This window comes from Orcinus orca, chromosome 10 (assembly GCF_937001465.1).
Source record: "Orcinus orca chromosome 10, mOrcOrc1.1, whole genome shotgun sequence".
In the NCBI taxonomy this organism is placed as follows: domain Eukaryota; kingdom Metazoa; phylum Chordata; class Mammalia; order Artiodactyla; family Delphinidae; genus Orcinus; species Orcinus orca.
Genome location: NC_064568.1, coordinates 68,672,620 through 68,689,058, shown reverse-complemented (window position 1 = coordinate 68,689,058; position 16,439 = coordinate 68,672,620). Strand labels below are relative to the sequence as shown.

General features: G+C 49.6%; 1 protein-coding gene across 5 annotated transcripts in view; it reads left to right on the top strand.

The window, feature by feature from the left end:
- CPNE5 (copine 5) overlaps positions 1-16,439 on the top strand; it is a 106,753-nt gene that overhangs the window by 50,243 nt on the left and 40,071 nt on the right. For 3 of the 5 annotated variants that reach the window (XM_033424123.2, XM_033424121.2, XM_033424122.2), the window contains 6 exons: positions 6,376-6,479; positions 7,947-7,986; positions 8,201-8,277; positions 10,053-10,112; positions 12,250-12,300; positions 12,586-12,649. In XM_033424123.2, the coding sequence (XP_033280014.1) occupies positions 6,376-6,479; positions 7,947-7,986; positions 8,201-8,277; positions 10,053-10,112; positions 12,250-12,300; positions 12,586-12,649 (396 nt within the window). Of the gene's footprint in view, positions 1-6,375; positions 6,480-7,946; positions 7,987-8,200; positions 8,278-10,052; positions 10,113-12,249; positions 12,301-12,585; positions 12,650-16,439 lie in introns of those variants that run through there. The other 2 variants (XM_004267662.3, XM_033424125.2) reach the window with 2 other exon arrangements.

The following is a 16,439-nucleotide window of genomic DNA, read 5'->3' as shown; positions in this document are numbered from 1 at the left end:
GGAAGACCTTACTGCCTGACCTGGGTTCTCAATCCCAGCCTTGCACTGGCCCTTGTCCCAGGGCAGTTTGGTGGGACAGCTGCCCACCTGCCCCCATAAATCTCGACTTCTATGTGTAGCACAGCCCCTGGGAGCCACTTAATTTAGTCCTCACAGAAGTTTCAAGTCTGCCTCCCCTCTGAGGGTCTCGCTCAAACTGATGATATGTAATTAATGCTGCTTAATTGATATTCTTGGGACTTAGTCATAGGGGTTTTAGGAACCCTTGGGAGCATCTTTTGTGACATGTCAGGAGCTTTTCCCACTGAGTTTTGTTGCCAGGGACAAGAAGTAAGCTTTTCAGAGGGTGAATACCTTAATTTCCAGGCTTATTTCTCATTTGTACTTTCTCCTCTCTGGGAGGCTGTCCCAGCCCCTGGGGTCAAAGTCCCCTCACCTCCCCGACTGCTCAGCCCCTTCCCCAATTTCATACCACAGCCTCCCCAGTCCACACTTGCCACCTACCCAACAATTCTCTAGGGTTCTCTGCATCAGAATCACTTGGTAAAACAAAGCAGATTTGGGGCTTCCCTGCAGCTTTGTTCATCAGAGAATTCCTGTGCCTACCAGTGTTTGGTGGTCTGTGCCCCAGACTTGAGCAGTGTCAGGCCCCCTCCCATCCTTAGAGCCCAAGTGTGGACAAAGGGCTTCAGAATGGAATGGAGGGAGGGACAGGCCCTTCCAGGGACCTGGAAGGGCGTTCAGGGCTGGCTTGGCTCAGGATTACAGAGTGGTGAGGGGTTAACCTACCTTCCCCTCCTCCCCAAGCCCCCCTTAGCAGAGTCAGATCTCGTGCCTTTGCGTGCTTCCCGCTGCTTGCTAAAACCTCATCTCTCCAAGTCCCTTCTGGCTTGAAATCTCTAATTCTCTATGTAGAACGAAATACAACCAAATTAATTTTTTCTTTTTGTTTTAAAAAAAACATCAGTTCAGCTGTGATCTGACCGTCATTAATAGGGGTATAAATTGGATCTGACACGGACCCAGTGGCTTCTTGGATTTTTAAAATCCAAGTTTTCACATTTTTTTCCCTTTGTTATTAGCCCAAGTAATGAAGGCTATAAAACATCTTTAGTAAGTCCCTGGGTTTAAGATTTCATTCGCAGTAGTTTAGGATGTGCATATATGTTAATTACCCCTGGTCCTGGTAATTTATCACCGCCCAGCCAGGCTCACTTGTCCCCTTTCCTGCTCTAGGAGATATTGGGTGCCCTTGGAGTCCCCCTCCGTGTCCTGTTTCCAGGGGAACTCCATTTTCTTCTCCAGCAGAGATCAATCTCTAGGGAATTCCCCCCTATTGCGCTTCAAGTGCCATTTTAAAAGCAGCGCTGTCATCTTCCCTAATGGGTGTTTTCCTTGGAGTCTCTGCCGGGAGTGGAGGGAGATGGAAGGATGCACAAAGGAATACTTGCCTCTTCTGGGCTGGGGTTTATATAAAATCCTGCCGGAGGGATTTTTTTATTGTGTTTGAGAGAGGAAGGCAGTGCATTGAGGAGGAGGTAGGTCCCTTTCTTAAGAGGATTCTCTCGAACCTGGGTGTTTTCCTGGAATAGTCTACATTCTAGAAAGCTATTAGGAGAAATTTTCTTTGCATCTGAAGACACACGGGATTAAGAATTAGAAAGGGCAGGAGAGGAAAATGCAGGAACTGTTTTGCAACCAGGGTTATAAGATCGTTATGGAATTTGTGGGGTGGGGCAGGAACCCAGTCTTATTCAACTCAATGTCCTTACCATGGCCTTGCACACAGGGAGGCTTCTATAAATGCTTGTGAAGTAAACCTCATCTTTATTTGGCTTCATAATGCTTGAGGACTCTTGGCAGTTAGATGAGGTAAAAATATAATAAGCCTTGGGGAGTATCTCTGTGCTTCCTAGAGGAGATGCTGCCCGATTTGTGAGTCATTTAATAAAGCCAATTAGATCTTCAAATTAAAAATATATATATATATATATATACATATATATATATGTATATATAAATATAAAATGAGCTTTGGAGTTAGACATTCTTAGGTTTAGATCCCAGCTGTGCCTAGCTGGTGTGAACTTGGGCAAGTCACTTAACCTCTCTGATTTTCAGTTTTCTCACTTGTAAAATGGGTAAATGGTCACAGGGTTTTTGTGAGAATTGAATGCAGTAATTCAATGATCCACTTGATCTACTAAGCATTCAGTAAGGGGCTCAGTAAATGTTAGTTTTCTTCCTTCCTCCTACCATGTTCCTACTGAGAATCTGTGGTTCTCAACTCCATCTGCATCTTAGAATCATGTAGGAAACTTTTAAAAAATACAGTTGTTCAGGCCCCACCCATTGAGATTCGGATTTAATTGGCCTGTGGTAGGGCTTGAGCATGGATGGGTTTTTTTGTTTGTTTGTCTTTTTTGCCGCTCCTCATGGCTCGTGGGATTTTAATTCCCCTACCAGGGATTGAACCCTCACCCTTGGCAGTGAAAGCGCAGAGTCCTAACCACTGGACCTCCAGGGAATTCCAAGCATGGGTATTTTTAAAAATCTCCTGTTAAAGGATACGTTTTTTTAAAGATAAAATCACGATTCCTGTAGAAATATAAAATGAACACACGGCAAAGATTTATTCAACTTATTAATCAACGAGGGACCCAGAAAGATGTTATAACTGGTTCAAATAATTCCAACAACACACACATATATGAAATCAGGAATACTGAAATGAATTTACAAATAGCTGCAAAATTGGTCTGTATCCACAGGGTAATAATCAAATAATCAATTGCATTCCACTGAGGAAAATCCATTTGCATTTCTATGGATAAAATCATCTGCATTACTCTATGCTTTCTATAATTTACGGAGTTGTAAAGTAGCTCAGAGATAATGAACGATGCAGACCTCTCTGAAATCAGATACCTGGACTAGTATGCGAAACAGGATGCCCAGTGATCTGCTTTTTTGTACATTTTAATAACTTTCACACTTCCCCAGCTAGGGTGGAGCACCCTGCCTTAGACCTTTCTATATAGTTCTGTTAACAGTGTTATTTGTTTGAGTTGTCCCACCTATGATAGAGAAGTCCTTAAGTACAGGATTCGTGTTCTATTTATGTTTGTAACCCAGCACCCACCACACTGCCTGGCCTACTTTATAAGTGCTTAAAAACTGTTGAATTCATAATTGGATTGAGTTGGATAACTCTAAGAAGCAAGCAGAACGAGTATTATTCTCCATCTTCTGATGAGGAAACTGAGGCTTTGAAAGTCTCCGATCAAGTCACACAATCAGCTTGTGATGAAGTTGGGACTCAAACCCTCTCATCGATTTCCTCATTCAACCTTTCTTCATTCAACAATGAGTACCTACTGTATACCAGTCACTGGGAGCAGTGGGCTTCTGCTGTCCTTGCCCTCAGGACCTTATATGTAGGGTAACATGGCTTAGAGAACGTGAGCCAGAATGCCTGGGTTGTGCCTTGAAGTCAGCAATTATTAGCCATGTGACCCTGGACAAATTACTTGGCTTTTTGGTGCTTTCATTTTCTCATCCATAAAATAGGGAAGCCTGCCATAAAAGGATTAAATAAGGTAATATGGTGTGAAGTGTTTACTGCAGCTGCTGGTGCTATAATCATGTGGGACTGTGAGCCTGTGACTCTGTTAAACACTGTGTCAGGTCCTGAGCTGCAAAGATGAGGAAAACTTGGATCCCCGCCAACCCATTGCTTGAGAAGCTCAGTCTAGTGGGATGGAAAGAGTAGATCATTATTAGGTCTTGTGATGAGTGCAGCCATAGGGATATGAGGAGGATTATGGGAGTGCAAGGGAAGGGGTGGGAGTTAGAGAGCTGGACTTTCAGGGAGCTGAGTCCTTAAGCATTAGCGATTGGCCTACCTGGGGTACCTGCCAGGAGGTGGCTATTGCAGTGATTGAGGCAAGAAAATGAAGAGTCCTGACCAAGGCCACGGCAGAGGAGGCAGGGAGAGGGGAGAGATTTAGCTGATGGAATTGATGGGAATGAGAGATTGATTCCCTGTGGGCCTGAGGGCAGGAAGGTGCCAAATCTAGTACTCCCCAGATGACCCCACACTGCCCTGGGTGGGAGGTTCTCTTTGCAGGTTTCTAACTTACTTCAGGGGAGAAGGGGACACCTAGCTATGTCCCAGACAACTGGAAACATGTTAAGAATGATTGACAACCTATTTAAAATATTTTCATTTTGTCTGCCTATCTTGTTTAGTTTGGGGAATATCATGCCCTACCACCATGGAGTGTACAGTGCTTTTGCACTTTATCTTTTAGACCCATGTCCCTTTTTATTTTTTTATTTTTTTTTTATTTTTTTTAATTTTTTTTGCGGTACGCGGGCCTCTCACTGTTGTGGCCTCTCCCGTTGCGGAGCAAGGCTCCGGACGCACAGGCTCAGCGGCCACGGCTCACGGGCCCCGCCGCTCCGCGGCATGTGGGATCTTCCCGGACCGGGGCACAAACCCACTTCCCCTGCATCGGCAGGCAGACTCTCAACCACTGTGCCACCAGGGAAGCCCCCCATGTCCCTTTTTAAAAATAAAATCTCACCAAAAGTATCTAGTGGATTGAAGACGTAAAAGAGCTGCTTTGATGGAACTGGTAGCCCGGAACGGTGCCCACACTGCCCCCCCTCCATGACATGGGAAGGCTCCTGGGAGCTCCCAGCCCTGTGGACCACAGTCTAGCCCAGTGGTTCTCCAAGGGAGGTCCCTCCACCAGCAACATCAGTGTCACCTGCATTTTTAGAAGTACAGATTCTGGGCTTCCCTGGTGGCACAGTGGTTAAGAATCCGCCTGCCGGTGCAGGGGACATGGGTTTGAGCCCTGGTCTGGGAGGATCCCACGTTCCGCGGAGCAACTGAGCCCGTGTGCCGCAGCTGCTGAGCCCGCGTGCCACAGCTACTGAAGACCCCGTGCTCCGCAGCACGAGAGGCCTCCGTGATGAGAGGCCTGCGCACCACAACAAAGAGTGGCCCCCGCTCGCCACAACTAGAGAAAACCCGCGCGCAGCAACGAAGACCCAATGCAGCCAAAAATAAATAAATAAAATAAATAAATTTATTTTAAAAAAAGAAGTACAGTTTCTTAGCCCTCATCCTAAACCCACTGAATCAGAACCTACAATCTATGTTTTAACAAACCCTTTAAGTAATTCTCATGCCCAGAAATGGGGAGTGACTTGCTTTAAGTCATTCAGGGAGTTTAATGGGATATAATTATTGAGTGTCCAGTGTGTGCCAAACTCTAGTGTATATGTTGCAGGGGTTACCAAGAAAGTTAAGTCTCTGAATTAGTTATGCACTGCTGAGTAACAAATTAGCCCACAGCTTAGCCACTTAAACAACAGGGTCATGGATCTGGGTGTAGCTCTGTGGAATCCCTTACGTCAGGGTCTCTCACAAGGCTGTAGTCAAGGTGTTGGCCAGGGCCTCAGTCTTCTCAAGGTTCAGCTGGGGCAGGATCCACTTCTAAGTTCACTCAGTGGTTTTTGGTAAGATTTAGATTCTCAGGGGTGGGTTGGCTGATAGCCTTGGTTCTTTGCCACATGGGTCTCCCCATAGGGCAGCTCACATCATGGCATGTGGCTTCATCAAAGTGAGCAAGCAAGAGAGAGAGGGCGCCTAAGACGGAAGCCATAGTCATTTATAACATAACCTTGGAAGTGACTTGTGCTCTAGTCCAGTCTTCATTAGAAGTGAGTCACTAGCTCCAGCCCATATTCAAGGGGAGGGGATTGCACAAGGGCATGAATGCCACGAGATGGGACCTTAAAAGATCCCACAGTCCCTGTCTCTGCCTTGCATTTACAATTGTGGCATCAAATCAATACACACCTAATGCGGAATCAGTCAGAGAAGGAAGGTGGTCATAGAGGTGGCACAAGTTCAGTGGTGGCTCAGAGAGAAGTAATTCTCTGGTTGGAGGAATCAGGAAGATTTCCTGGAGGAGGCAGCATTAACAACAGACCTTGAAGGATTGGAGGATGTGCCATTGGCTGAGAAGGGGAGGCCAGGTGGAGGACACAGCCTAGGCAAAGGCAGTGAGGTGAACAAGTGAAGGGCCTGCTCAGGTATCCAGGTATCAAAACCATCTCACTTGAGTGGAGCCTATATAGAGAAAGGGAGAATAAAGTGACAATGGAGATTGGAGCCATAGGTGGACAGCTTCCACTGTTAGATGTGGGAGCTCTCCCCTTGATGGGGGGGGTGGGGGCAGGAGCTGGGAGAGGCGTGGCTTCCATCATTACTGGGTTCAGGACTGAGGGGCTCCGAGCCCAGTGCTCCCCTGTTCCACCAGCCTGGCCGTGAGATCCACGCCCCATCTCCTCTTGTAGTTCGGACGCACTGAAGTCATCGACAACACACTCAATCCCGACTTTGTGCGCAAATTCATCGTGGATTACTTCTTCGAGGAGAAGCAGAACCTCCGTTTTGACCTGTAAGTAGAAAATCGTGCTGAGGATGGAGCTGGGGAAGGAACCATGGATGGGAGGTGGGGCTACAGGACCTGTAGTGGGGCGGGAGTTTCCTCAAGAGGGAAGGTAGCGGGGAGCTGTGATAGTAGAGGAGCTCAGGGTTGGCCTAGGATAAAAGTGACAATTAGCTGAATCCAGCCCCACCTTCATCAGGAGGTGGAAAGGAGGTGGGGAGGGGGAACAAAGGCACCCCCCCATTTGTCTCAGTGTGGGAGGGTGCTGGGCAAGCTACCTGATTCGGGGGGTGGTGAGGAAAGATCTTGGGGGCAACCCAGCTCTAATTCTGGGGAGCCCTTTTCCCCCCAGCTCCCCATTGACTTCTCCCTCTGTCAAAGCTTGTTCTGGGAGAGGGTCCCCTCCAGTTTCCCCTCCTGCAGAGGTAACTTGGCTGATGGGGCTCAAAGCATCTGTGTGTTTATCACAAAGATGCAGAGTGCCCCTCTCCTGAGGTTAAGGATGATGGTGGGATTTTAGTCTGATGAGCAGGTGGAGGAGTGGTGTTTTGTTGTATTTTCAGGGTCTAAGGTGATTAGAAAGGATTGTGCCCTAGAGAATTGTGGACTGAGTGGGGAAGAAAAGAGGGGTTGGCACCTGAGAGAGCAAAGGAAAAAAATGCAGTGAAAGGAAATGACTTTGGAGGCAGCAATAGAAGGACTTGAGGCCCAGAGCAGTCAATGCAGCCCATTGTAGGGAAGTCACCTGGTGACACTTTGGAGAGAGAAAGTGCTCAGGGAAGGGGACTGGCACAATGACGACTGCCCCTCAGTAGGAGTTGTCTGTGCCTAGAATGACTGTTTGGCTGCAGAGATGGCCAGTGTGAGTAGAGGCGGAATGCAGGAGGGAAGGGCTGCAGGTGAGGCTGTGGGTGAGCCAGCCCCAGGTGAAGAGAGGTGCCCAGCTGCAGGATCAGCTGCCTGTGGCGGGCTGAGGTACAGGTATTCATGCCTCCCTCTTTCCTGAGTGCTCAGGCCTGAGGGCAGGTTGGGCAGGCCTGGGCAAAAGGGAACAATCAGGGAAGGTCAAAGGCAAGGTACTGAAGTCCAAGGGCAGCTGAGCCTTAGCTGGGAAGGTGGGAGAACAGTCAGTGAAGAGCAGGGTGGCTCGGGTATCTGTGAACCAGCCAGGGTGGCAGAGCAAGTTTATTTTATTTTTTCAATTTTTAATGAGGTATAACATATATAGTGAAGTGCCCAAATCTTAATAGTGTTACCCCAATGATGCATTTTGATATCCATTTACCACCCAGATCAAGAGACAGACTAGCACCTTAGAAGGCTCCCATTTGCATCTCCCTGCTATTACTCCCAGAAATATCCACTGTGTTGGTGCCTGGTTTTGGGGGAGCAGGGGTCCTGGCTCAGCTCAAGAAGTCAGGCAATTTGGGGCAGGATGCCCCAGCTGCCTTTACCATCTCTCTGTGTTCCCTGCAGATATGATGTTGACTCCAAGAGTCCTGATTTATCCAAACACGTGAGTTCTGCCAGTGCCTGCCCAGCAATTCTGAAAGTCTCTTAAATGCCAAACTCTGAGTTGGCCTTGGGCTTCACTGTGACACAGAATGTGTCTGATGCTGCATCCTGTCATTTCAGAGCCCTCATACTTCCAGGGGTGAGGTGATGGAGGAGGTGGGATGGCTGTGAACAGAGTGGGTGACGGTGGTCTTTTCTGTACCCTGGATGTGCAGGATTTTCTGGGCCAGGCCTTCTGCACCCTTGGAGAGATTGTGGGGTCCCCTGGGAGCCGCCTGGAGAAGTCCCTCACGTAAGTGTTCAGGGGAGTGGGACCTGTCTGGTTTGCTTCCTCAGTGATGGGCCAACTTCCTGTTCATCCCTGCTGAGGGCTGGCTCAGGGGAGGGGCAAAGCAGTCAGCCAGTCATAACAGACAATCGGAAATAAGGAGACCTCATGGGCCTTGCCCTTGCAGGGCTTTTAACCCAGTTATCTTGGAGGGACCCTGGCTCAGTTATTAGAACCCCATGTTCCTTAGCATGGCCCGAGATACTATCTACCCCACTCTCATACCCCACCCCATCATTGTACAGGGGAAGAAACTGAAGCCCAGAGAGGGAAATTGATTTGCCCAAGGCCACACAGCTAGGAAGTAGAAGAGCTGGGATTTGAACCCAGGGATCTACTCACAAAGAGTATTCCTCAGATTGTTCATACCTTGTTGAGGCCAGAGCTGGGCATGGTGAGGCCCTCCCTATCCCACCCTGCCCTTGCATCATAGGGTTTTAAGTGCTTTTAGGGGAAGACTATTACACTGAGCAGGCTCTGGGATGTGGAGTCCCAAGGCTTGTCACAGTGGAGCCTGAGGGTGGCTTCAGGGACCAGCCAGGTTGGCCAGGTGATGGGGTGACCTCTCTTGTCCCTGTTTCAGGAAGCCCCAGGAGTAGGGCCCAGGCAAGAGAGGCCTTCACACTAAGACAAGTGTCCAGGTCATAGGGCAGGGTGGGCAGAAAAGCCCTGCACTTGCTTCTGCCAAGTTCACACTGGATGCTGTCCCCTCACCGTGATCAATAACTGCAGAATGTGTTATTGTGTGGGGGTGGGGGGGTGGTCTCTCTCCCAGGCCCTTGTCTCTGACCCCCAGTAACTGTGTGGCAACTTCAGGGTCCCCAGAAAGGCCTCACTATCCCCACAAACGTCTCCTCCTCTGGGTTCACAGAAGATAGTGATAAATAGCTATCATTTATTGAGAACAGGTAGTAAACTTATGTTTGGGGGCTCTGAAGTTTATAGAGTTTGGGGTCCCGGAAGTGAGTTTGTGTTGGCCCCTCTCAGCTCCCCACTGCCTGGATCAAATGCACATGAGTTATTTGGGTCTGTGCTGTCCCCTGACCCACCTTTGGTGGAGGGACACACCTTCAAGAGGGATCAAGGAAGACTTGGGATAGGGGATGGCTACTGAGAGGAGCCTTAAAGGGTAAGCGGGATCTAAAATGCTGAGATGCTGGGTGTTGGTGAAGGAGGGGGATCTACTCTCCCCACTGAAGACACATGAAGTTTTCATGTGTGTAAGTCTAGTTGTCTCCCAGGCTAGACCTATGAAGGGCTCCCTTTCATTGGGCATCTGTTCTGAACCAGACAGTCTTTTGTCTCCATGGCCTCATGTGATTATCTCAGCAATCTCCCCATTTCACAGCCCGAACACTGAGGCTCAAAGAGGTAGAGCAGAGGTTCTCAAACTGTAGCAGGCATCAGCATCACCTGGAGGGCTTGTTTAGTACAGACTACTGGGCTCCAACCCCAGGTCTGGGCAAGGGCCTGAGAATTTACATTTCTAACACATTTCTAGGGGCTGTGATGCTGCTTGCCTGGGGACCACACTTTGAGAACCCCTGGGGTGGAGCTGCCCGGGGCTTCACAACAAGGTTTGGGAAGAAAACCTCTCCTTCCTCTGGCCTGTGGCTCTTGGTCCTGGTTTGATGTTTGACCCAGAACAGAAACCTGTCTCCAAGAATCTAGATGCCAAGTGCTCTGGCCTCTCAGAATGGGGATACTCAGCTCATGACCTGCCCTCTCTCTCTCCACAGAATAGGAGCATTCAGCCTGAATTCCAGGACAGGCAAACCCATGCCAGCTGTATCCAACGGGTAGGCCACCAGACATCTCTAGCCCTGGAGTCCTCAGACATTCAGCCAGCTCTGCAGAGGGGGCCTCAGAGTCCTGGCCCAGTCCCTGCTCCTACCACTGTGCCTTTAGCCCTGGTCAGGGACACAGAGAGGGTCCTGGGTCCCTCCTAAAGTGGCACTTTGGGCCACTCCGCAGCTGGCCCTCCCCCCATCCAGGCTAGAGCTCCAGCATCCCCAGCCCCAATGGCTCATAGGACTTCAGGGAGCAGGGTGGGGCTTAGAGGTAGGGGCTGTTTCTGGGAATCAGCAGGGGCTGGGCACTCTTCCTTCCCTTCCTCTCTCCCGGCCAGTTTTCTTCCACCTCCCACCTCCTCTAACCCTTCCCCTCTCTTCTCTTCATCTCCTCCCCATCTTCTTCTCCGTTGCTTCCACTGCTGGATGTCAGCCTGCTCACAGAGTAGGTTCCGCTAAATCCTTACTCTCCGCATTTGCTTACCAGCTGTGGCAGGCTGGCCTTGTTCCTCCAGCCCCCACCCTGAACATCTGCTTTTGGCTGGCCTCACGCAGATATGGCAACCAAGACCCTCCCACTCTTTCCCTTTCCTCTCCTGGTTGGAGAAAGGGTCCTCACCTGGCAGGGGTCGGGGAGCCAGGGTAGGGAGCATCTGCTTGGGGGACCAGCCTGGAGGTGCCTCTGGAGACGAGCACTTTGGCTGAGTAAGCAAAGCTCCACTGGCCTTTGCAGAGGGCTCCTAGAAGTTGGGGTCCCAGCAGCTGGATTGGCCACCAGCCTAGCGGGATGTGGGAAAGAGGCCTTCAGGGGACCCAGGGATGCTCACAGCCCAGGAAGTATATGGATGCTAATTTATAAGAAGAGTAGAGAAGCAGCAATTGGAGAGGGAGCAGGAGTCAGAGAGAGAAACAGAAAGGGAGAGCAAGAAAGACCAGAAGGATGGAGGGAGGGAGGGAGAGAGAGAGAGAGAGGCCAAGCGAGCAGGTGGGAGCAGACTGGGGCTTGAGAGCGTGGAAGGAAAGATTGGAAATAGAAGAGGGGCTAAGAGGCAAAGAGAGGAGCAGATGGAGAACCATTGGACAGAGGAGGCTGGTGTGAGGATTCTATCTCCCTGGTCAAACAAATCAATCTTTACTAGCAAGGAGGGCCAGATTGGGGGGCGGGGGAGGTAGGGAGGGGCTTTGGGTTACTCAACTCAGCTGCCCAAGTCTAGGGGGACAAGCTGTCAGGCACCGCCACCTGCCTATGGCAGGGGAACCTCGAGATGCAGCCTCTGCTCTGCTCACCTGATTTGGAGAGATTTGGGCTGTCTCATCAGCCCTCAGGGCCGGCTCCCATGCCTCCCCTGTTTGAGAACCTCTCCCTTTAAGAGCTGGCACTGGGGAGAGCTCCATCAGTGGTTCTCAAAATGTGATCCACAGTCAACATGCTGGTGACCCTGAGGCTGGCCCAATTGTGGGGCTGGATTTTATCAGCTTTGCACGATTGTAAAGGAAACCAGGCAGGGAGAGAAATGGTGCTCTTGAGGGCCTTCTCTGTGCCAGGCACTGTGTGTGTGCATATTAGTTAGTAAAATGGATGCTACAATTACACCCATTTTATGGGCCATGAAACTGAGATTCAGAGAGGTGTAGTAGTGAGCCCAAAGTCACACAGCTACTGGACAACGTGCCATTTTCTTCTCCCTCCCAGTGGCCCCTGGCTGCACTGGGACCCCCCTGGGTTAGTCCTAAACAATCGGAATGGGATGGGATGGTGCCTGGGGGAGGGGGCCCTCCTGATCAAAGGAATAGGTAGTACAGATCCCCTGGGTAGAGCTCCACCCTGGGAATTGCCCTCCTAGAGGGGATTCTCTGGGTGGGTTGACTTCATGTCCCGGTTGCCTCCCTCACAGAGGAGGCACATGGTTGGCCGGGATCTCTCTCCCCCAGAGAGACCCCAGCCAAGAAGTTTAAGGGGAGGGAGCCATGGGAGAGGGCCTGGCAAGCTGCCACCAAGAGTATACCAGTCCTCCTGCTTTACCCCCTTTTACTGCTCTCTCACCTACGATGAATCAGAGTGGCTCAGAGCTGGAATGTTCCAGGACTCTGGGGATCAGCTGGGTGCAGGGTGGGGTGGCTAGCCCACGAGGTCTTTTGCCCACAGAAGTGGTCTTTGGATGGAAAGTTTGAGGACCACTGGTCTGGAAGCCTCCGGGTGAGTCTGGATGCTTTTCCAATTCTAGGACTTTCACTGCAGACAGTACCCTTCTTGGCGGGCTCTTGGGGAGCAGGGGGCGGGGCAGCTCCAGGCCTGGGGGCCTGGCCCAGGAAGCAGTGCCCTAGGCCACAGGAGACTGTGTCTTCTTAGGGGCTTTGGGGCAGATCTGCTGGATGGTTGGGGGTGGCGGGAGGAGGATGAAGAGGGCTGATTCAGGGAGAGTTCAGGCTTGTGGCTCTGTCTTTGTCTGACTTTCCATTCTTTCATCTTCTCCTCTCCCAGTGGTGTCCCAGGGAAGAAATGTGGCACCATCATCCTGTCCGCTGAGGAGCTCAGCAACTGCAGGGTGAGTGGCAGAGGGACTCCAGGACAGGACCTGGTGGGGGTGGGGTTGAAGCAGTGACAGAGAGCAAGCTGGCCTCTCTGTGACCGTTGTGTATCATTGGAGGGACTGGGGGAAGACAGGGCTCCTCAGTCTGACCTGGCTGTCGTAGAAGTCCACAACATCGGAGCTAGAAGGTGTCTTCCCTTTTTACAGCTGAGCTGAGGCCCAGAGACAGGAGGAAACTCGCCCACAGTCAGCAGCAGAGCTGGGCTGGGAGCCCTGGTCCACTCCCCATCATGGCCACCGCTCACTTGTCCTTGAGCCAAGACTGCCTTGGCACTGACACTAGCAACAGAGGGGCCTTTTCTTGGAGCCTGGGCGCTTGGCATTTAGTTGTCATTTTTCACTTTTAGCTCTGGAGTAGGGTGACACCCCTGCATGGGGCTGAGGGAGAGAGAGCATGTGGGGTGTGTGTGTGTGTGTGTGTGTGTGTGTGTGTGTGTTGGGAAGCCAGAGTCTGCAATCCTAGGCAGCCCTTGGTTTTGCTTCTTCTGTGGGACTGTGGAAAAGAAGGAGATGGGGACAGCTGGCAGGTAGCTGAGCACCCAAGAAGGGGCTCAGGGGACCCAATGGCTAACAATGCTGATAAAATGCAGTAATGGTGATAGTTTCTGTCTGTCAATGTCTGGGCATTTTACATGTTATCACTACTTCTGACAACAATCCTAAGAGGTAGGGTAACCATTGTTATTCCCATTTTATGGATGAGGAAAGTGAGGTTCAGAGAGGCTAATCACCTGTTCAAGGACAATAAGTGGTAGAGCGAGGGTTCTAATCCAGGTCAGCCTGATTCTGAAACCCAGGCTTATTCCCCTAAACTACCCAGGCTTGCATGCCCCTTAGGTTAATTAGGAGCCACAGGTGAGAACATAGAGGGTCATAAGGAGAAAAGGAGGAGACAGCGACAGTGTGAGCACAAGACCAATTCTGGGGTAACCTGGGAACTCAGCTTCCTATGGGGCTGGATCCAACTCAGATTAGAGGGCCTGGGAGGGATGAGGAGAAACAGCATTTTCTGACCTTCCTGGGAAGGCAGTATAACTATTGTATCCATTAGCTATCAGTATTTACCATATTAGAAGTTAAAATTGAGGGACTTCCCTGGCAGTCCAGTGGTTAAGACTCCGCGCTTCCACTGGAGGGGCGCAGGTTCAATCCCTGGTTGGGGAATTGAGATCCCACATGCAGCAGCACAGTGCTGCCAAAAAAAAAAAAAAAAAAAGAAATTTAAATTATGTATTAATTCATTTAAAAATAACAATAGTTTAACCCATTATAGGTTAACAGAAGTAACATCTTTTTTGAAAAATAACTATATTTTCCAAAATAAAATTCATTTATTGAGAAGAGTGCTTTGCTTTATATTTTAAAAAATCACTTTAACGTCTGGCTTAACAGAAGAGCTGGATTTTCATATCAGCTTCTGCAGTCAATCTGTTATGATATCACTGTTGGATAACTTCTAGAAAACTCCATGTCTTATCAGCATTATTATGAAAATAGCTTTGGCCTCGTGGACTCCCTTGGGGGTTCCTGGTCCATACTTTGAGAACTACTGGTGTGTATGGAGGTATAAATTGTTAGCCAATATTAATTGAGCGATTATTCTGAGACACACACTGTGCTAAGTGGTATATAGTATCAGTTTATTTATCTGATGTATTATAATATGTAATGTAATCCATAGAATGATGTATTATAATATCTGATGTATATGGTCCTCATTTTACAGAGAGGTTAAGGGACCTGCCCAAGGTCACACAGCCACTGAGTAGAAGAGATGTGAGCCCAGGCAGTCTGGTCCTAGAGCCAGCGTCTTTAATGACTAGGCTGTAGTGCCCCAAACTCTGCTTTCAGGGCCTTCCAGTTGGAGAATAAGACACAGAATTGTTAGGACAGGGCAGTATAACAATGACCAAATCATCTCAAACACAATTGCTCAATCTGGTTTCTCTACTTGTCTGTTTACCTCAGTGGGTCTGGAGGAACTTGACCGCAGAACTAAACCTCCCCCTCGTATACACCCAGGAGAGGGCGTGGTGTGCAATAGGTGATCACAGGGGTTCTTTTGTGAATCTGTGACTGAATGAATAGGAAGCAGGTGATGATGAAAACTCCTATGCCTGTATATGCTGGCGACCTCAACGCTGTTAGAGTCCCAACAAGGGAGAGAATGCAGCTGATGCGTAGACTAGAGCTTCTGTTCAAGCTTCCTGAGCCTCAGTTTCCCCACATGTATGCTGGGGCTGATAGGGTGGCTGTGAGGATTAAAGGAGATTGTGAAGGGACTGTGCCTAGCAGGGGCTGGGCTCCTAGTGGGTGTCTGGGAAAGGTTGAATCTGAATTCCCTGAAGCCTAGATTCAGTTTGCCCCCATGCTTATAACTCAGTTGGTGACTTCCTCCCTAGTTTATAATTAAATAAAGTAATGCAAGTGAAATTGCTTTGGAAATTCTAAAGCTCTAGACAATGCTGGGTGCTGTTATTGGTCTACTTTTCCGGGATTGGTAAACAGTCTGGGTTTAATACCCCTTAGGCTCTGCCTCCTCCTCCTCCTTCCCCACTCCTCCCTTCCCCGCCTTCATCCAGGGATGACAGCAGTTTCTTTGATTTAAGCTGTTTCAGAGCAAGTGGGGGTTGGGGGGGGCTCCCTCCCTTCGTCTTGATATTGTCAGCTCCTTTTCTTTTGGGGCATCTTTGGCTGAGTTCTGTCTTTCCCTAGAATACTTGCAAGGAAAAGAGACTAATTCCCAGCATCTGGCTGAATTAAAATAATTACATCTGAACGGCTTTGCTTCTGTCGTTCCAGCTTTCAGTAGGAGGATCAAAGGAAGAGGGTGGAGTCTGAGAGATGGTTTTTCACCAGAGCAGGGCTTCCTGCTCAAATGGATATATTCTGCCAAAGCAGACAAACCCTCCCTTCATCCATGGGGATGGTGTGGGCGGGCAGGGACCAGCAAAAGATTAGAGTAGACTCCAGCGGGTCACCAGCGTGCTTTGATGGGTTATAGAAAAGCCCTTCTCATCTGGAATTTAAATACCAAGAAAGTTCCAACAATCCGAATTTGATCCAAAATATTATTCAGTGATACTTGATATTGACAACGACGAGTTAATCTCCTGAAGGGGCTCTGAATGACCCAAGAGTTCATTATGCTCATCAGTAAAACAATGATTTTTCCGTGTAATACTGAGCAATATTTGCATAGTCCTCACAGTTGACCAAGACTCTCATGTTAACAGTCTATTTGATTGTCACCATGGGGCTCAGGGCTGGGTAGGTGTGAGTAACCCAGTGCACAGATGCAGAGAGGTTGAAGTGACCTGCCTAAGATTGCAAGATTCTAGCCCAAGCCTTGGTTCAGGGAGTCTTTCCCTCACCCAGGGAAGTCCCGAGTCTTCATGGTACATGGAACAGCTGTGGGCTTTGTGGTCTTCGTCAGGCCAGTAGCCTTTAGCAGGCATGGTGAGTGGCTGGGCTTCTGGAGAGAGGCAGTGGGGTGTTGCGGGTGCAGGGAGCAGATAGCTCCTTGCCTTCCCCTCCCCAGACCCTTAGCTACCCTTAGGGCTGCCAGCCACCCAGACCAGCCTTGCTCTGGAGCCAGGAGGTCCTGGCCGGATGCACATTCTCACTGCCTCCCAGTCAGGTCCCTGTACACACTGGCAAAAGTGTGGCTCACCTCTCACAAGCCAAGGGAGTCAAAGCTTCACACTGCAGCTGCCCCTCCCCCACCCCTTTTAGGTATCACCAG